The sequence below is a fragment of the Danaus plexippus genome, chromosome 5 (genome assembly GCF_018135715.1).
Source record: "Danaus plexippus chromosome 5, MEX_DaPlex, whole genome shotgun sequence".
Classification (NCBI taxonomy): domain Eukaryota; kingdom Metazoa; phylum Arthropoda; class Insecta; order Lepidoptera; family Nymphalidae; genus Danaus; species Danaus plexippus.
In genome coordinates this window covers 7,015,117-7,038,020 of record NC_083539.1, presented here as the reverse complement: position 1 = coordinate 7,038,020, position 22,904 = coordinate 7,015,117, and the positions used below count along the sequence as shown (strand labels likewise).

General features: G+C 28.6%; 1 protein-coding gene across 2 annotated transcripts in view; it reads left to right on the top strand.

Moving 5' to 3' along the window:
- The first annotated feature begins 227 nt into the window (after window positions 1-227).
- The window catches only part of LOC116769208 (protein artichoke), a 30,413-nt gene continuing 7,736 nt past the window's right edge, over window positions 228-22,904 (top strand). The window contains exons 1-4 of one of the 2 annotated variants that reach the window (XM_061529254.1): window positions 228-382; window positions 20,483-20,740; window positions 22,219-22,482; window positions 22,690-22,789. In XM_061529254.1, coding sequence (XP_061385238.1) covers window positions 338-382; window positions 20,483-20,740; window positions 22,219-22,482; window positions 22,690-22,789 — 667 coding nt within the window. In that variant the 5' untranslated portion in view covers window positions 228-337. Of the gene's footprint in view, window positions 383-3,984; window positions 4,058-20,482; window positions 20,741-22,218; window positions 22,483-22,689; window positions 22,790-22,904 lie in introns of those variants that run through there. The other variant, XM_032660247.2, reaches the window with a different exon arrangement.

Below are 22,904 nucleotides of genomic sequence, written 5' to 3'. Positions count from 1 at the left end.
TAACGCATTTCACGAACTGCATACCAAGGCCTTTATTTGATGTAACAAAAAGGTTTTAAATGAATTAGGTTAGTATAGAATATGAGTAAAAGAATTCAGGTTATTAATTAAATATTTATATATAAATATAATGTTCTGTAATTGGTAATTATATAAATATCTTCAAACTATTCAAGGTCTTATCTTATGTGTCACCCCCTCCCACTTACAACTCTACAACGGTAAAGACAAGTCGCAACGCGGCCGGCGCAGACGACGGTTGAGTCGCATACCGTCTTTATAACTACATACAATAAGTGAACATGTTTGAGTGATTTTATTCGAGTGATACAGTGCTATGAGTGATATTGAGAGTGTTTCAGTGTGTTGCCAGCGTGAAAAGGCAAGTTGTATAGCTTTTGAATTTTATACTAAATGTGATGTAAACTTTTAGTCGAGATGAATATAAAACGTTCTGAATATGTGATTCTGGATAAGTACTTGTGCATTTCAGAATATGTTTGCCTTTGATGTTTGATGTAAATAAATGAATATAATGTTAAGTTATTTGTAAGTAAATAGGTAAAAAAACATATTGAAATAGAAACCACAAAGGTTAACGCGCTCTTTTTTTTTTTTTCGTCGGTGAGCTGGCTTTACTTGATAGCCATTAGCCTCAAACTTGATTCTGAGTAAATAATATCTATTTATAGCTGCGTGTATATATGCTTATAAGTTAAGGAAAAATTAAGGTATAACAAGTGAATTTATATATAAAAGTAAGTACCTACATGTAAGTATGTATGGATTTGTATGTGGTCAATTCAAGTAACGTTTCTTGATATAAGTTGAAAAATAATATCAAATAATAATAATTAATGTACATTAAATTATGTTGCAACGACGCGAAGTAACAGAGTGAAAAGCTCCTGTGAGTTTTAATAATAAGTTATGATGTCAAGTTAAATACTCTTAGACAGCAGCGCCTTTTGAAGTTTCAATTACTTAGTCAAAGTACCAACTACTTTATTAATTGAAATTAAACGAGAACCTTATTTTGTATTATTCAGTGGTTCATTATTAGCTACGAAATGTGTTATAGGGTTGTCACAATTTATTTTCAAAGTCGTAATATCGATTATATATTAAAATTACTTTTATTGCTTTTATAAATATAGGTAAGCCCTGTCGATTCTTTTAATAACGAAGTGTCAACCTTGGTAATTCATTTTGAATAATATCATAATATCGCGAGACTATATAAATAACAATCAACAAATCCCAGCTATTGTCTGATGGAAATCCACATAGCTACCATAAATGGGTGTAATATCTCATTCGTAGAAATGGGCTTCATAGTACGAATATGTCATTGTGTTGAATATTACTGAATGTGAATGCTTCAAAAGTTTCGTGAACTGATTCGAGTTGTAAATATTGTTATGGTAATATTTAGTGAAAGTTACACAAAGAAAAGCCTTTTTTAAAAATAATTATATGACACTTGTTATTGAAGTATTCTTAATAAGTTAAGTATTTATTTTTGTAATTATCTTATTTTTTCCTGATAAGCAAATGACGAGATTCTTTAAACCTAACAATGTTTTCATAACTTTGTTTTCTTTAACAAAATTTTACTCAAAAATAAAACTTAAGAGATCTTTCCCAGTCTTAAAGGTCTTTCGTGACTCTTATGACTCGTTATGACTCTTAAATCGATCGAGAGCCAACGAGGCACTTCTGACTTTGTACATTTACTGTGTACTTTGTAATTTATTAAGTTTTTACCTAATTATTTTCGTGTATTAATTTTTATTACGCACATAATAGTATTACAACAGCTGTATCTGGATTTAAATTAATTTAAATTATGAAACAAATCACACAATCATAAACCAGGACAATCATGCTCATATTTGGAAACAGTCTTTCTTCCTTAATTCCATACATTCCGCACAATACGATACGTATACGAATGACTTGTGAACTGTCAAAAGTTGTATTCATTCATTTCCATTCATTCATTCCAAACCGAAGGTTTTAGTAATGAAATGTCAGAAGATAAAAAACAACGGAACGCTTCTTAATCAATTGCCGATGAAAGCGTTACAACTTACAGAGCGTCAGACATTTCATTCGTCTCAAGTATTTTCACTGGAGTTACGTGTATAGTCTTTCATGTAATATTAGAATATGTATTATATTATATTCAATACATGTCACACAATATGCCGACGACAACTTTCGTTTAAAACTTGTGTAAATAGTTTTCTAAATCGTCACTTAAGTTAATTTCCATTGTAAATATTAACGATCATAAACGAAAGAGATGTTCTATCAATATTTGAAATAACTGTATGGGCGAGTTTCTATTTTTTTGTAAACACAAGATATATGTACATTACTAGTGAACGGAGATTTACATAATTAAAGCTATCATTAAATAATATTAAAAAAAATAGAATCAGTAAGTTTTTTTTACAATAAATTTACAGACGAATATAAAAAAAATATTCATATTATGCTACACTTTTATTTAAAATAGAGTATTTTTTTTTATCTAGAGTCAATGAGATAGAAATATATATCGTGATACATACCGCTGTTTTTTATTGTTAAAATTAAAACCGACTATTTTAATAAAAATTAAAAAAAATGTTAATTGGACAAACCGAATGAAATTCCTCGCGTTAAGCTTTTATAATATACACAGCGTTTTCCCGTTTATGAGAGCATGACTTTATAGATGCTCGCAAATTGTTCGATTTTTGCGAGAGATTTATATAAAATAATTTTTATGTAAAATAAAATTTTACCACTTAAATTAGAATAGAATATTATTTTAAATATAAAAAAATATTATTTAAACAACTCGTTGAACTGTCACTTTGATGTGCTTAGAGAATATTCGTACGGGTTTTTTCCTAGCTGATCCATGACTATATTTTTTATCCAAAATCTTTTTCATTATTTCAGATGTATCAATATTAATTCAAAGACAGCTGTTCTGTTTTTTTTATTCAATTAAAATTATTTACGAGAAAGTATAGATGAGTGATTTTGCGAATAGTTGTTTTTTAATATATTGTTTTTTTTTATTTCATCATATGTGTAAAATATGTGATGCTAACAATAAACACGTATTGGTAAATAGATGGTTGGTTGGCGAACAAATGAAGCAGGAACTATGTTAGTATAATCAAAGTACAATTTACATTCTCTAGGAAATGATATGTTGATTTCAATGTGCAGACACAGTAATACTAAATTACTAGTGGTTTAAACAGAGGATTGTTTAAAACCATCATTCCATTAGATCATCAAATTGAATTGATAGTGATGATCATTGATGAGTTAGGCCTCTAACTTTGCCATGCTCAGTTTGTGCCTTCTATATACTGATATAATGTACTTTTCTATTATTTTTATTACATATTTTATCTAAAAAATAATCAAGAACTATACAATACATAACTTACTGATACATTAACAATTCAGAAGCTTAAAATTCATACAATATAATATTCATACACTGTGCTGTTAATTTAAAACTATGTAGTGCAAAACTTTTGCAATACCTACTGCAACATTATCTGTCATATATATATATATATATATAACAATGTAAACACTTAATTATTGTAGTTTAATATCTGAACGTATACCAAATCTATACATTATACGTAACAATAAATCTTTTGTGCTTGCGAAGTTACCTTCGAGCTCAGTTCCGTCGATACTTCAACGTCAGCCTCATTCGGGCGCCATAATGGCAGACGGATGTTTTTATAAATCGTAGGATTTTCTCAACAAAATGTACTGTTTCTTATTTTAATGCAAAAGTCTTTCGTCCTTTATAACCAACTCCCCGAATGATTTTTTAAGCAGGATTAAAGAGGTAATTCATTACAGTAATTAAAAAACATTACAGAATATTCAAAAGCTTTTGAATATGGATGTAGTATGTGTAATGGGGCTTAATTTTAAAACAAACGGTTCATTTGCAGGATAAAGTTCAACCTCACATTGGCTGTGTTGACGCAGCTGTGCTCAACTTCCGTACCGTTCAGTTTTAAAGGTAATGCAAACTGCAAAATGCATAATGCTCAGAAGTTAATCTAAAAACATTGGAACTTCAAACAACAGTGGCTCTACGTTCACAATATACGTACGTTGTTACAATGAATGTTTTGCAATCCTGTTACAATATAATCCGGATAAACTATCTAATGAATAATCTATTATGAATGATTCCTTTTTCCAGTATTTAATTTATTTGCTTCATTAACTTAGAGGTTAATTAAATTATAACGTGTAGCGTTAGGGAGAAGTTTCGACATACACATATATTTTAATGTTTTCTTAACCCCCACTGCTAACTGAGGGATGTTATAAGTTTAATGTAGATCTTTATGTATGTTTGTCTATCTGTCTGTGATATCGTAACTCTCAAAATGGATCGCCGGATTACGATGCGGCTTTTTCATTTGAAAGCAGTATCCTTGCGGAAGTTCTTAGATATGTTTGGTTAATATCGGCCCAGTAATATAAGTGTTTCAGCTCTTTCCATGTAAAATCATGTAAAGTATTACCAGCGTATGTCTCAATTAACTTGTCAGTATAATGGTCTGACAAAAATAAATGCGTTGGGGGTTATTAAACATGTAATAAAATTGAGTTATTCATTAATATTTTATGGAATTTCTGAATATTTTCAATATAAATGAATGAACACGTTGAAATTGTCGGCGTTAAACGATACACACAAGTAATAAGGTTACAAACACTTTCTCTGTAAATAAAAGCGATGTAACGTATACTATACAACTTGTTTTATTGGTTCCAACTTTATATTACTTGATTTATAAGTTATCGGCCATATATATTTGAGTCTAGCGTTAAAGTTATATAATTTTTAAATTTCATACCTTGAAAAAAATCGTCTAAGTTATTTTTTATCTGTGGACTGTTTTTTTGTATGTGTTGAGTAGTATATTAAATATCCCTTAATAAAAAAAATTGAATCGTTCGAAAAACTACGAATATTACAAAAAGAATAACTTTAACTTTTTTATCTCAGTATACTCAAAATAACAATGGCTGTATGGTTATAGTCAAATACGTGTATGTGTGCATCTGTATATGCTGGTACAATAGTTCAAGTTTGTTTTACACAATCAGCTGCTAAGTGTGATTTGAATAAAACGAACATCACGAGGTTGTTATAATATAAAAACTTTTTAAAGCGACCTTCGTCAATTCTATTATCATGAATTAGGACATGAATTTTGCGTTTAGAAACCAATATTATTATTAACTCGTTCTTTGTTAATAAATGCTTCAGAACGTTTATTTTGTAACTGTTTTACCGGGAAGAAGATATTATAAACATGAATATTAATCAACAAATGTTATTAATAACATCGATATTTAGCGAGAGGTTTGTTTTAATTCCTCGAAATACGAAACACGGGGTTATTTTGTTACATATAAGTTTGTAAAGAGTTGCGGTAACATCGCTATAAAAGGGTTTACGAGAGCTGTCTTGGGTTAGGAAGCGATTAACTGAATAACCCTGCCTGACACGAACTGCTTACTGAGTGCTAAGCTACGTCAGTTAGAGTTGACACCACTAAATGGCAGATGTTCAATGGGATTATTCGAAATCTTGTCTTCATTAAGATTATAGATTTTCAAATAGAGTTTCTCGTTTATAGTTTTCTTTTTATTTAGCAAAAAGTTTTTAATTCTATGTAACAAATGTTTGTTTATCTCTATTATTTAAATAATCTAAACGATTATGTTACGTAAGAATTTTTTCGTATTCGGTTTTTAAATTGTACTTAGAATAATAGTTTAATTATTTAGTATTAGTTAGTTTCTATCAATTTATTTCATTATGTAATGTTTGTAGTTGTCGATTATCCGTAACGAATTTTGTGAATTAGTGTTGTTACTATAACAGCTCGATGGTGTTAACGATATATTTTAATGACCACGAACAAAATTTGCTATTATAAATATCTGATTATGTAACATTATTCGACTACAGTGAAGCTAAAAGAAGGATTATATTTAACAGGCCCGTAGGAACGAATTAAAGATTTGATTTGATTAATTTGTTGTAAAAATATTTGAGAGTGACTTGAAATATGGTGAGACCGTCACGCAAATTAGTCGTCTTTAGAATAAAAAAATACATATTAAAAAAAAAAAACATTTATTTAATTGCATTTGTTTTAATATATATACGTATACCTTAACTTGACTATTGGTATATTGTGGTGACTGCTAAAATATAACTCTGATCGACTTAATAAATGTTTAAACAAAATAAAATAAAGTAACACTGTATATAACAAAATCTTCTCTATTTGCAGGTCTGTAAACATTTGTATTGTATAAACTATTTGAATGTTATCTAAGAAACTAAAATTGCTTATTTAAATGATTGTTACATAAATGAATTCCTAGAGTGATTGGACATTTTTAATTACGAAGGTATGAAATAACATTAATTAAGTTTCCATTAACATTTCGATTTATTTTTTTTAAATATGCACAAATAAAATATTGTATGATACAAAATTTAATTCATTCGTGACTTTATTCGACTCTATATTTGATGAGTGAAGCTAACAATTGGGCTGATTTTGTTATAATAATAGTAAATTTATGATCAAAATTAGTTATTTAAATCTATTAACGATGTAATGACAACGGTATAATAACTCTAATATGATGCTGTATGTTATCACTGTATATCATTAATGTCGTAATTAATTATTAAAATTTGCTATAATTTATTCGCTAATGTTTAATTGGAAACACTTTAATATGTCAAATAATCGTCCCATAAACATTACTTATATAAAAATTGAAGAACTTAGACAATTTATCATATAATATTAATTCAATATGGGAATAACGAAATAGGAATGTTCATCCAATTCATTACGAAGCAAAATTTGATAATACACGGAAAAGAAAAAATGTCCAAAGCTTTTCCTGACAAGCCATTGTTACGTATCAAACAATTATCTCAGGGTACAGAATCTGAGGCAATTTTTATGTTCCACTTATCGAATAATACGAAAAATACGTATAGTCATACTGAGAACCTACAGGTTTCGGAAATCTGATCAAATCTTGTAAATGGCGAGCGTTTATACTTAAGACTAAATTCACATTGAACCTTCTATATTGTTTTATAATCTTCGCTGAAATTATATACAGAAGAGTATAATAATATAAATGTTTGTTTGTTAGGGATTCGTCTTACAATACTATATATCATGGCTTTATTGTATGTCGTAAAAATAGAGAATTTGTTAGGTGGAAGAGACAACACACTGTCATTGGCATCAGTGTTGATTAGCCCTAATACAAAGGGGAACAATGTAGCTACAGTGATAAAATATAAACGAATTGAAGATTCTGTCTGATGAGACAATTTATTTGATTGCTATTTATTAAGCAGTCTTCTTAAATTTTGTACGAATTTATATAATAAAAATTATGTATCTATATTTAGTCAGTACATTTTTTTTTACTTTGAAACAATAAATGTCTATCATGCTTAAGGTATATGATACGTGGTGATTAAATGCCATATATATAGTGAAAGTGTGTACTTTCTATGCCTTTTAGAAAGAATACTATATTCACACGACATTGAATACAACCGGGTTTCAAAGCGTACTATAAAGATAGAAGAGACGGGAATATTATGATAGTATATTCGTTTATTTAGGAATAGAAGTTATTAGAATAGAAGTTATTCGTTTATTTAGGAATAGAAGTTTTGTAAAAATGATAAGAATTCTGGGAATGTGTTCCAAAATGTCCTTCTAATATACAGTATGTTCATATTGGTCTCGAAATGTCAATCAATCGAGATTGCCTTCAACGGCAACATATTTACGCTCCGGTGATTTTTTTAATTGCTATACTTTCGTTGAAATTTCACGTACGGTATTTTGCACAAAAGGTGTATTTTGTAGGATTTATTCTGGCATGAATCGTTACTTATATACGTAATGGTGAAGTAAAACATTAATGTCAAATATATGAGTACAATTCACTTACTATTGTATTTTCATAAGTATACCCTATATAGCAAAGTGTTATACGATGAAGAAAGAATTCAGTTTACTTGTTTTAATAATGACTTTCATCCTTCAACTCTCTTGATATTTTCTTGAATGTCAATAACAACTTATTTACCTTTCTTAGTTACGTAGTACCCAACTAAAATTTATTCCACTATGAAGGTGTATACCCACAAGGTTTGTAATAATAAAATTCTAGGTGTATTAATCGTTATAGAAAATACAATCAACATCAAAAATAAACATCTCGAGTAAAAAATATTACACACCAGTGTATTGATAGGAAATATTTTATGAAAATAATGTGTGTAATTTAAATTAGTCCAACGCCGTATTATATTGTGAATAAGATTTTACTTAATAAAAAAATAAATTTAGTTATTAGCAATAAAATTTATGGTGCATACAAATTGATCACACATAATATATTGTTGGAAGAGAAGTATTCACGTGCCAGTTGAGTACAATTTTATCTATATATCAGTGGCCTGCTTAAGTTACGTAGGAGGCTGTCGACCTCGATACTTGAGCTTGGCAATGCCTCTATCTTATTTCAGTCTTATCAAGCCTTATTTATAACCTATATTTTTTGTGCTAACTGTCCCGTAGTTTAGAGAATGTTATGTGTTACAATTTAATTCTGTTCAGTAGTAGTTTGAAAAACTTCTATCTAGTTTGAATACGACCATTTTGTGTTAAGTTGTTTTTTTTTTTAATTATTAGATTTCATTTGACTTAAAAATTAATTATAGCCATCGAAAATTGAAAAGAAATGTTTATGTTGCAAAAACATTAAATCGTAAAATGATTGTACACTTCATACATTAACATTTATTTTATTAACTGCCAATCGGAGCCCGCTGTATAAACGAGAGGAAACTAAGCGGTTCATTCATTTGTAACTTAGAAAATACACGTCAAAAATCATTCCCAACTGGAAAGTTGATGTTCCAAAGGATCTCGACGTAACTATATTAAGCCTTTCCGATATTTTTCCATGGATTTATGGCTGCTGTCCGGGGATTTACAGCTTTAACCAAAACGCTTACACACGCAACACTTTATTGGCAATTTGTTGCCTTTCGTACCTCTGAGGTTTTGTTGTTTTGACGGAAATCTCTTCCCTTTGATATTTTGGATTACAGTTCGGGATTTCTAGTTCGGGATTTATGTTAAAGGGGCTATAACTTAATATAAATATTTTATTGTACCTCTAAAATGTTTGCAGGAAAAAGGGATACAATAACTAAATGAGTTATTCTATATGTAAAGACGTACAAAAATTTTACCACATAGAGGGCTTTTGATGATACCACAGCCAAACATTGGTAATTTTTTCTTTCTCTTTTTTTAAATTATTTTATTTTAAAATAATAACGATATTAAGTTACACACTATAGTCTTAAAAACACATTGTAGACCAATAATCTTATTTTTGTATCAGCAATGTTTTATCATTTTTATTTTCATTCAATACAAAACGAAATTCTTAGAAAGATTCCGTCTAACCTGACAATGGCAAAATAAGAACTGAATACAATTTCCATTTTCATGAAATAAATAGTCCTGAATACGTAAAAAACTATTTTATTGTCGCGTCCTCACTTTTGTTACTTAGGTAGTGTAAGTAATAATACGTTTGATGATTTATGAATTATAATGTTATACCTAATGCTTTTAGGTACGCAATAAATACTCTATTGTTACATATATGCCTATGTTAGTGATGCTTCTGACGGTGATTTCATGTCAGCGTTTCTGGATAGACATGAGCTGTAACAGACATTTACCCAATCTTCTGTTACATTCGTATGTACATATATGTACATACATTCATATATATCTATATATATATGAAATAGTCAAAATAGTCAACTTATTTTTTTTTTCATTTAGTAGAATTCCTCTAACAATACTAAGACCACTGGATAAGGATTATGAACGTATAGAACATTGTTTCTTGTCTGTCTATGACCATAATAAAAATTTAAATGTATATAAATACAATAAACACATTAATTCGATACTGCTTGATCTTCAATGATAATATTTGCTCCCATTGTAGGCTTTTAAAACCACCTAAGCTGTTCCAGTGAGGCAACAATATTTTCTGAGAAAAGATAGAAGTTTGTACAAAACGATTCCATTTACTTGCCAATGTTTTGTTAATGCCCTACTTATTCATGTTTAAAACCAAATGAAATGTGATTTTAGGTGTTTTTTTTTATGTGAAGTAATAATCACATTTAACAAAGATCGTTTAACGTTTTTTTTTCACTATACTTAAAAGAAAACGTTTTAAAAATAAATCATAACATAATCAAGCAGTTAGCATCGTCGTTATCCACCTATTTTTTTGTATTTTCATGTAAATAAAACAATTTCTCTGTATGTCCTAAATCAATCGATGGTACAGACTTGATTAGTTATTGTTGATAATATATAAAATCAGAACAAACAATAAAAGACATGCAAAAATGTATCAAATGAACATAAAAAAGTGCCAATAGTTACTTACTTTAATGAGATCCAAGACTTTCGCGAGTTTAATTCGTTTAAATGAAACTAATTATTTTCGGATATACTTCGCGTGTTTTATTTTTGGCTAAAACTACATACTTCCGAAGTTTCGGTTACTTTTAAGCAACCGTGATCACGGGCAGACGTGTTACTTACTTTAATACCGCCAAGATTGTACATTTTTATTTACTATAATTCTAATAGTTGTCAATTTGAGGGTGAACAATAAATAATATATTGTCATACTTCAATGAAAGATATCAATATATCTTATAGGTTCATTATCGATAAGGTGGTTTCAGAACTCTTAAATTTTTTCCGATAAACGATTTATAATCACAGTCAATCCAAGAAATAAATCATAGTCATAAAATAAAATGGCAAAGGGAAATCTGGTAGGTTGCTTTAGAAATTCTTGAGGGAAGTGATCAAATACCTTTGTGAACGTTATTTCTTGGGGCCATACGCTGAGTTAATGTCGCTCTATTGCATAGACATTTGAAAACATATTCACACTAAGTAATTACATAATTTGTTTTAATTTTAGAACGGGTTGTCTTTGGATAATTTAGATATTCTTCTTAAATATTTCTTAAGTATTTAATAACAAGAAACTAAATCCTGTTTTGAAAGGCCAATCTTTTCCGCATTACATTAGAATGTATTTACAAGGTCTCCTTAATATTACTGTACTGACTGTTGTATAATATAATCAAATTATTTTAAGTATACTATAGTGTTTAAGTTATTAAAGCATATAATATTTGAATTTAGATTGGATATTCGTTTGATCTACTTTTGAAAAAGGAATTAAAGTAAAATAAAATTTCAAAAGTACGTTCTATAATTAAAACACTGATGCCAAAAGACTGATGCTATAAATAGTTTTCAACTCTCATATTTTATGGATGCATTAAATGTATGAGGCGGAGATATATATTATATATGTAAAGCATGCAATTTTATTCAAAAACCCTTATATTTACTTTTAAAAATATTAAATACCTTTTGAATACATAATATCTTCCCATCTTATATCAGAAACCCGTTGACAGCTCATCGGAATGTCCTGTGACCATTGGCGGAAACTTGTCACTTGTGATTAAGTGACACGTCTGCTTATTTGTCCTTGTGATATATTTATAACACATATTCTTAAAACAAGGACTTAAATACAAAATCATGCGTTCAATATTTCTTAAAATATAATCCTTAATAATACTCTATTTTAGAAATAAGAAGTGTTTGTATCTTTTACTGTTGAATAACAAATCTTCTCGATACGGGTTGAGAAAAATAAAGTATCTTCTCTCTGGAGTCATTAATTTGTTTCGTCTTGTATTTGTACATATAAATGTTTGTTTCGTGCCGTAAGGAAAAATTTTTTCGAAGTCCTACCACAGTTTACAATAATAGTAAAAAAAGAGGATGTTTAGGTATGAAAACGATTTTAAGGACATTTATAATTTGCCTTAATTGTTATAATATAAATGGCACTGTGATTTTTTATTCATATATAGAACCAGCAGCTGGTTTTACGATATTTATATGTAGTATTTATTCATGTACCGTGTCTGTCAATTATGTATAGTGAAAAAAGTTTCAAATATAAGAGACAGTAATGTCTTTCAATGTCATTTAACAAATTTACAGTAATGATTAGAATACAGAAAATAAATACGACGAAATTATTTCAATTGGAATACAAGGTTAAAGTATCGGTTTAGTTTAAACGGGTCATAACAGACGAATGGGTTGCCATTACAGTACTAAATGGCAGTACAAACAATCTGTCGTGAGCTTGCACAACACTTTATCATTATATTCAGCATTAAAATTTGACTTCTATTATAGAGATATACATAAATTAATTGTTTATTTTTTATGTTTTAAAATGTTCAGCAATGATGAAGTGTGTATAATAATAATATAACTATGATTTTTCGGAAGTGTCTCTGTGTAAAAGTAACAGGTTATTAACATTATTTACTGATCGATTTGGTCACGAATCCTAGCGTATTTAATTTAGTTTTAGGACTATTTTATTGCTGTGAACATAATATAAGTGCTTTGTCATTATACGTACATTTTATATACCAAGCTAAATTAATTTCTTTACACTTTTCTATACCCTAGATACATCCATATAAGAAACATTTTTGCTGTTTGAGGTCATGCAAATATTAATGGTATGTCTATTTAATGGAATTTTATTAAAAAATTAATGTAATCATTTCGGTTATTATAATTTCATTTGTACAGTAATATGAAATGTGCGGGTCTGTAAGTAGGTCAATAGTTTAAACTGAATAAATACCGTTATTATGCTAGCGGCTCACCAAGATTGTTGTTGTATAATCAACTGTGCCTTATCTAAGGTTTCTGTGGTGATGGTTTGTTTCACACTTTTATATGTGTGTGCTAGAACCCATTTTAACTACTCCACATAAATGAAATCTTGTTAAACATTAAAACAGTTTATTATATTATAAACAAAGTATTTATTTTTTATACACATACTAGGGATATTACTGAAGTGGAAACAATGAGAATATCATATAATATTAGAAATTTGAACATTGCAAAGGAACATAAGCAAAAATAACTTTCAATACTATGTTACATAAGACTCTGAACACCAACTTGAAGCTATTAACGTAGAACAAGAGCGTCTGCAACTTAACAATTGTTAGGGTTCGTTCGACCTGAATGGCGTTGTTACTTAACAAAGCAGTAGTTGAGTTTTATAAGACATTCTATGAAAATTTAATTAAAAATAACGCTACAACTTCTTGCTATCTCGAATAATTAGCACAGTAACTGTAAAGGCTGATAGATAGTTTTTGAGTTAAAGTATGTGTAAGGACAGATTATTCTGAGAACGAACGGTAATCTTTTTCTCGAGTCCGAGTTATGTGGCACTGAGAGGTAACTGTGTAACGGTACACATTTATGTAAGATTCACTGGAACACTTTGCGTGGCCGTAATCTTCACTACATTTCATGTTACTTTTGCTTTGGTTTAGATTCGAAATTAAACTACATTTTAGTAGGTTAATAGTTATTGTCTTTTTTACACTACGAACACATTGTTAGCAATAAACTATGGTAGTATATTAATATCGGTCTATAGATTTTTAATTTCATTAAAATTAAGTTTATTTATAACACATAATAATTATAAAGCCGCTTGATGAATAATCGTAATTATTTTTATTCTATTAAAAAGTATAAGAAATTTTTCGAGGTATAAAAAAACCGTAATAAAAGCCCTCAAATGCAATAAATACGGAACGTTTGTGAAGATAACTTAGCTAGGTTCTATTTTGTATGTATGCACCTGTAAGCAAAAATTATCGGAGTTTGAAATTTTTGGCAACCCATCTATACCATATGTTTTCACTGCAGTTTGAAAAGATTGACTTGCAATATCTAAGCTATGTTTTAAAAGTACATTTAAAATACGTATTCGTACTTCTTAAAATCATCTTTTATTAACATAATTATCACATTAGCTTGAATATGCATTTGTCAACGGATTTTATACTAAAAACTAATTGCGAACACTGTTTTTTTCTATCTGATTTTTTAAATCCAGCAAATAAATTCGTTCTTTATTTATGCAAGACACAATACAGTGTGTTTAGGTCATAAGAGAATACATATTTTGTTTTAACAATTAGGAAGTTCAAATTAACTTAACTTCCTCATTGTTACAAACCATCTAAAATATTCTTAACTGTTACCAGAAGCGGGTTAATTAATTGCAAATAATGTAACATAATTAAGCACTTACATTCTGCGTTCGTAACATAATGCTCAAACTTAACATTTTGTGAGGTAACAAATTTAACCGACAAGCCATTTTAATACCATCATTCTACTTAAGAATTATTTTTTTCCTGATTCTTTTAAAAAATCGAATCAAAAATACTATATATAATCGAACCACTTTGTCTCGCTCGCATATTTAAGTAGGCCGTATTTTTTTCTGCTGTTGCGATTTTCATATTCTAATAGATATGGCAACGGCGACCATGACGAAAACTTCTCATCATTCCATAGATTCACGGTGCGGGTGCCGGGTCCATCGCGTTGTAGGGAGACGAGCTTAAACAGTGCCTGAGGTTTAAGGGGCGTTTAAAATGTTTATCGCTCACCTCCACTGTCCAAGTTCTTGTCTCTATCTAACCAAATTTGAAAGGAACCTACTAGTTCTGGCTTCGAAGTGCGTTTTAAGAATGAATTCATGTTAGTTCTGGACAGGCCCAAGGCCCAAGACATTTAGCTGACATGAACTTAATTTTACATCAAATAGATTTCGTATAAATATAACATATTATATATTTATACATATATAATATCTCAAAGAACTTTAAGTAAATTTTATTTAGACTTGGGAATTCAAATTAAATTTCTAACTTTTCTAATTATCCATTACCGACTGTCTGCTTCACTGCTCTAAGCTAAATGAGGACGTATCGTAATCCGTATTTGGGATAATCCTCTCGTGTTAGTGAATTTTGCAATAATTGCTCATCAATCGATTGTTTATTAATCTAATCTGATTGATAAATTGCAATTTTATTAATTAATATCAATATTGCAATTCAATTTAACAAGAAGCGAAAGGAAAGACCCAGATGATGACATGTCTTGTAAAGAGAATGTCTTGAACTATAATACCGTTCTAGCTAATTCCTACTGGAAGTCCTTTGGATTACTTCACATCTACCAATTGCAGATGGTACCTGTCATTTGTAGTATAGCTCAGTAGTATCAAACGTTTTCATATATTTTGCTAATACTATATTTGAGAGAACACTGTTCTATATAACTATAAGTTGTAGTGAATAGTTATTGTCTTGTAATATTGTAAATACATTTTTTTTTTTATGTTAATGTAAATAATGAAAGAGAAATAAATTACTGACGATATTCTGAGACTAAAATTATCAATAGACTGAAAGAAGTAAAAGTTCCATATCGTGTTTTGGTTTAATTCGATTTATATTTTGGCCATTTAAAGCCCCTATGAGGTTTCAATAAATTCGACTACAATTCCTAAAATAGACCAATAAAAAAAAAAAACAATCAGATAGAGGATTTAAGTTTCATAAATTCAACCTCTTTGGTTTCTGACGTCAGTTTTATCGAGCCGAACGCTATAAAGGATATGCGGGAGACAATGTGGAAAATTGGAAGTAAATGAGATGAACAATTTTACGGATAAGTTGCACAATATCGGTCAATGCAGCAGTGATTGGAATATTCAGCTATCGATAAATTTTCCATTTGTTTATGGGTAAATTGTGCATGTAATATGCATTACACGGAAGCAGAATGCTGTATATACTGAATTCGAAATACAGTTTTCTTTATTCTTATATAAAGAAGTTACTGAATAAAAAAATGTATAAATCGGCAACCGGTTATAAAACCTACAGTGGTTTTTCTAAATCATCAGCCGTAAGTTAAAAGTTAAAACATATGTTTCCCAGCAGCTTTGTTTAACAGTGGAGATAAAAGTCATACATTTATTTAAACGCTTAATGTCTGCAAAACGGTTATAGTGAGCGCTAACGACAAAAACTTTGTACTCGCCAGGCCGCAAGTGCTCCGAGTTTAATTTGTTTCTACCTCAGCTGTGTTATCTAAACGGCTAATGTTATATTTTTATCAGGAAACAGTTTCTGTGCAAAAATGTATGTAACAGTTTCTGTGCAAATACGTATGTTAAATGGAAAATTTCATTAAAAATTATGTCGTTTAAAATATGTCATAAATATAAATACAAACTATTTCAGATAATAATATTTAATATCCATTTTTATATTCAATACCGCGTAATCAAACATTTCGAAATACTTTCTTTAGCTTTTTTTTTTTTTTAAATTAATTAATTTATTATGGAAATCATTTCACTCAAACAATACCGTCTTTCGTTGCGTTCGTAAGATTAACTCGTAATATCTTTGAGCGCTGCAATAAATGATTACATTCTTTCATCTGTTTACATAAATTACGTTAATTCAATTAAAAAAAGCGCAACCTCATGTTCAATGTATTCATATTTAATTATATTTTAATAGAAATACATAAAAGGGCAACCATTCTCTTTTGTTATGCTTTAAGGATGTTGCAAATATAATATAAAGGTATCATTATGTTAACAAAGAATTCATTCAAATATTGTTTATTAGTTTTATTATGTTATTAAATCTTTATGAAAAGTACCAGTTGATATTTCAATTTAATGTTCATTTTTGAATTTAATAGAATTTTATTTTTTTTAACGATAAAAAAAAATGCCTTGAATTATTTCAGGTGCTACATGCATACATATATGTTGCGCTACACGCGAAATCGTTACGGGTAACTCATCACCAATTTTGCAAGACAAATACATATATATAGAATGATAGACTTTGAAGATATACTTGATGACGAATATTTATCTATTCAATAGATAATATATCAAGGAATGTTTAACAGGCTTAGGTCGGTTCGTTAAATCTCATTAGTATGTTGATAATTAAACAGATCACGTTTACCGCGGGGATATATTTTGAAGGAAATGAAATCTGTCTACCATGAGTGCATCGACGTGAACACAAATAGTTTGAAGGTTTTTCATTTATATGTATGTATTTATATATAAAATTGTGTCTAAGATTCACGTTTGAAAACATTACAACTATTGAGACGAATTGACAACTTCTACAGTTACAGTTGTTGTAATTATTTCTTAATAGTTATGCATTTAAAAAGCAAAACGGAGACGATATATGAAATAAATGTGAGAGTCTGTTTGTGTATTCGTTTGTTTTCCATAAAATATTCTAAACATATTTCGATATAAATCAAATTGATCAGCCTCGGTCTTTTATAGTTTTTGATATAAGGCATAATTAATAGACACACAGGAATGACAAAAATCTTCATAAGTTTCATTACGTAATGACCCTACAGTCATTATTTTCAAGTTACTATAAAGCTCTAAAAGAAAGCCTTAGTACAACGTATAATGTTTTGTAAATTTTTATTGGTGTCTAGTCTTAATGATAAAATCATATTTAAGTAAGCTGATGTTGCAGATTGTTTGAGTTAATTTTAAAAAGACTTTTATTAAAAACTAGATAAGCAGTTATATACATTATATGGTTAAAATCATGTAAATACTTTATTTATTATTTTTATTACTATTAGTCATTTATTAAATTGATGTTTTTGTATTTTATATTTAATTTAAAGTTCTCTTAATAAAGAGTAGGTAATATCAAGGTAAAGAATTTCAACCCCAGGCAGCTGCTTTCTATCAGTGAGATGTTTTTGAAGAGTTGATTTTATAGTTTTCAAGAAGGGTTGTTTTAATATTCAGCTTTAATGTATAAAGTAAATGCAATATACATTTATAAAGTTTTCTATAAAGCTTAATATATATATATATATATATAACTTTATATATATATATATATATATATATAACTTCTATATATATATATAACTTTACAATCAAATTAAAAAAATAATATATACGTGTATATATATATATAGTGTATTTACTGTGAAATTTAATATTGAAAAATCTGTTATGTGAATACAAACAAAAATAAATTTAAAATTTGGGAACAGCAGGTGGAAATTTATGATTTACAACATAAATGTCGCGCTTACCGCGTGGAAAAACCAACGGTGTGTGCCCACGAATGACAGGCAATAACATGTAGGAATTCAGAACAATTTAGGTGTATGCGAGTTCATAGAAGTTTACGTAAAGCTTTAAATTTAATATTTTCGATCAAAGTATTTTACAATTGACATTAAATTAGAAAGAAGTTTCGTTAAAAAAATGGTATCATCGAACGAAAATATATGAATAGGTTACGGAGATATATTTCTAGCTTATTAAAAGAGGAGAGGTTCAAAAGTCAAGCTGTGTTGTTTTTGGATGTACTGTTTCTTGAACAAATTTAAGAAATTTCTGAACTTTACTGTTATTGTTTGTTCCCAGAAAAATATTCAGCAAGATCTTTTGTTATATCCAGAATAATTTGCGTTGTTATATTTTGAGAAAGTAAAATAATAAGCAGATATTCTAATTTTATTTATGTCATTGAAATTAATTAATTTTTTTCGTGAAGTTATTCTTTTTTTTTAATATTATTTTTAAAAATTTAACAGATTGTTGACTCCCATGAAGAATATCAAAATAATCAATTGGGCTTGAGGTCACATGCAATAAAATCGATTAAAAATCTTACGGCTGTATATTTTTTTTATTATAGATCATTATATTGGTTCTCGAAGATATTTAATAATGTGTCGTAAACTTTATTTCCTAATGATAAGGCAATATCCAATATCGTAAATGCCAAAGAGTGCTAACTTCGCAAACAAATGCCTAACAACTGAGCTACTTCGCAATATGTTTGATCTTATTTGTCTACAAAGTTAGGAACAGGGTCATTGTTTCATGTAGAAGTATCAAATTGGTACGACAAATCGAAACTGAATAAAAGATTGAAAACGACTATTATTTATTACCTCGTTAAAGATAATTTTCCTGTTCTCTCATAGTACGTTCGAAAAAAATCTCATACACAAAATACGATAGGTAATTGCATTCAAGGGAGAAAGTTGCTAAATTTCCAAGGTAAAGATAGTGAATAGATAAAATAATATTTTGTATTATACCTTCCTATTTAAGTGTTAATTTATACAACAAAATCTAAGCTATATTTCAAACGTTCTGCCACATGGGTACGTCTAACAAATAATACAAAGCGTCAAGTTAAACATTTAATATTTTGGTCTAAAAGTTTAAAAGAGTTTTCATTACTGTATTTCCCGTTCTACGCTGCTTGTGCCTGTAAATTTGATAACTATTTCGTTTAAACAAAACAAAAAAAAATCATAACTATTTTATTCGAATAAAAAAAATGTATTCAAAATTAATGATTATTTAAAAATATATAATTTTCATTATTATATAAAAATAAACATTTAATTTTTTTTTGTTTCACCAAAGAGCGTCATCAAAAAGACTCTTACAGTTTAAATAATTGTTATTTGTAAAAGTATTCATTTGTAATTGACGTTGAAATAATTTCATTACGATCGGTGGAACGTGATACGAATTTTTTATTTCCTTTTAAAAATAATACTGACGTTAACATTTAATATTTTTAATTTAGTGCCTTATTCGAAAGAATTTAATAATTTTCAGTTTGTCATTAAATTTATTTCGCTTTAACAACCAATAAGGTGCCTGTAAAAGCAATTTTTAAAACTCGGATAAATATTTTACTGTATTTTTGATTACTTTTAGTTGAAGCCTGTCACTAGTCCATTTTTAAAGGAGTTTTTAAATATACAATGCTTTTAGTAAAAACAATTAAAAAGTAATTATTGATAGTAATTTATAAACAATTCAATCAAATACAATTAAAGATATAATTACCCGTCTGGGCCCCAATGACATAATTTAAGTAATTCCCTTGCCAATATTTTTATAATCAGGAAATTAATACAATATTATATTATTCATCAATTTGAATAAATTGCCTTTGACTGAGGATTTGTAGAATTTCGTTTGAATTGCTTTGATAAGACATCAAAGGCCCATAAAGCGTATAAGTATAGCAATTTCGTACAATAAAATGCAAATTGATATATCCATAAGATTTTGTTGTTATTAAAATGCGTAAAAGTTAACATCCAATTTTATATACACATACATACTCCTTGGTATTATATTCAACGGGTAAAATGGTACATAAATTATAATATACTCTATAAAATTAATTTATTTCAGCAATATAAGGTGAATGTTGAGAATCAGTGCTAATAATATTTGTTTTTTCTTCTAGGTTACAATGTGGTTTCTTCTATTACTCTTCATGCCGTACGTCATCAGTCAGCAACCATGGGTACCGTGTTCAGAGTTGAACGATGACCTTCGGTACCCTTGTCGGTGCAGGGTTCAAGTCGACAGAGCATTGCAGTTACGAATATTGATGAACTGTGACCACGTGGTATTCGCGGGTGACTTTCCACCACTTCCTTACGGCGCCCCCATAGTTTCGTTCAGTCAACGTTGGGCTGGACAACAGTCATTACCAACACAGGTTTGTTCGCTAATGTAGAAACAACTAAATAATAATTAGTCATTTGGATCAGCAACCGCTGCGACTTCAACGATTTGCTGTAAACACGAAAATGTTTGAATTGCAATTTTTATTTACGTGTTAATTAGAGTTTTACGATATAAATTATATTTTAATAAATTAAACTCTGTGTTGACGAAAAGAAGTCAACGAAAATAAGAAAGTATTTAGTGTATAATATCTTATGTTTATACAATATTATATAGCCTCTTGTTTCTTCCGTGTAACATTGACGGTCTCGCTACTGACAATTAAGAAATATCCGCTGAAACGGTGATCAGATTTCTATCATAGATGTCACGCGATTCATGATCTGATTACCACAGAACATCGGCGTCGTTTCGTCTCGTATATACGGAACCCGTCGATGAGTTATTTCAACAAAAATTAATACTTGTAGTAAATATATTGAAATAATAAATATGGCCGTTGCATGTGGTTTTATGATATAAATGTATTATGTTATTAATGTCGACGGTAAGCCAATTTTAGGTTTAAATTATGATAAAGGTAATTTAACACTTGCATGTAACTTTACTTTTTTGTGTGACAATTTAAACACTCCGAATTTTTATTATTATAAATTATTGTTTTAAAAACTCTATACGAAAATTGCAATCGTTCCTTAAATCATAATTCTTATTTAATGTGAAGTTTCAAATTAGAAATAAGAAAAATCATTAATCAATTAGTAGTAATATAAAACCTTTAGTAGTACAATATTTAAAAGCTACCACGGAAAAGCTATTTGAAACTATACTTTTTTCTTTATTTTTTTTTTAAAAAGGTATTTTATTTCAATTGTAAAATTATAGTAAGTTAAAATTTAAACAATTGCTTTTACATTTACTCGTAATGGGTACGGCTCTTTTGTATTATAAAATTTTCATATCCTATTTCGTTTCCATACGCTCATTCGTATTGGGGACGTATTACGTGCATCGAAGTGGAATCGTTCGTTCAGGTGTTATATAAACGACAGATAGATTTGAGGTTTATACGTTTATCGAATATTGGGAAACAGGGTTTTACGTAATTTTATGGTGATCGCTTTTATCAGATACGTATTAAATTTTAAAAATGCTGTTATATAAAGCTAGCTACAATAACAGAGCCTATGGCGAATAATTTAGCTTCCAACATAGTAATGTGCCTTGATTTTTTTTATTATTTTTATAGAAATTGTAAAGAGTTGGATAAATAAATTCAAATTAATTAAAACATAGAATATATGTATTTGTATAAAATTTTTAACGACATAGGTCTTTGCTGCTTTTTTTTTCATAAATAACAAAAACTAGGACTTTAAAATATCACACGTCGGTAAAAAAAATAATTAAATACACATAGTATCTATAATATCCTTAAATTACGATAAAGTTAAGAAAGAGAAATTTTCTTATAATTATAAAAGTTAATAATGTAACATATTTTTGCAGATTTTCTCATCTTACGGTCTTCCGTTAAAAGAGCTGGACTTTTCTCATAACAGTCTCCGTCGGTTGCCTGACCGTTTGTTAGCGGGAATCAAAGGCAATATTACCAAAGTAGTTTTAGAAGATAATCTCCTCGGTGACAATTTGAATCCAATCTTCTCGACCGCCGAGTTTCACAATCTTCCAGCGTTGGAAGAATTGGATTTAAGCGGAAATAATATAAGAGGACTTGAAGAAGGTCTCCTAATTGGTTGCGATGTGCTCAAGGTATAAAGCTTTATCATTTTTAAAATATTTCTTTAATAAAGAATAAATTTTTGAAGAATGATGAATGATTAGATAATAAGAAGACAAATAAACAACTTTATTGATATAAGTCGCAGTATATGATGCCCTCAAAGAAAAACGTGAAAATTACCTTTGAATTTCTAAAAACATCTTTTAAAATTTAAATTAATAAATTATTTTTTTCAGGTTTTACGCTTGAACCGTAACAATATGAATTTCGTCCCATCCTCTTCTCTCAACGGGCCACAGTCATTAAAAGTTCTTTCGCTTAGAGAAAATAGAATAGGTAAGTTATTTTTCCATTTAGGATACCAATTACTTTGTTACTTGATTAATTTACATGTATCAGATAACGATTAATTTTCGTGCAATATCATCTAAAATGTAATATTATTAATTCG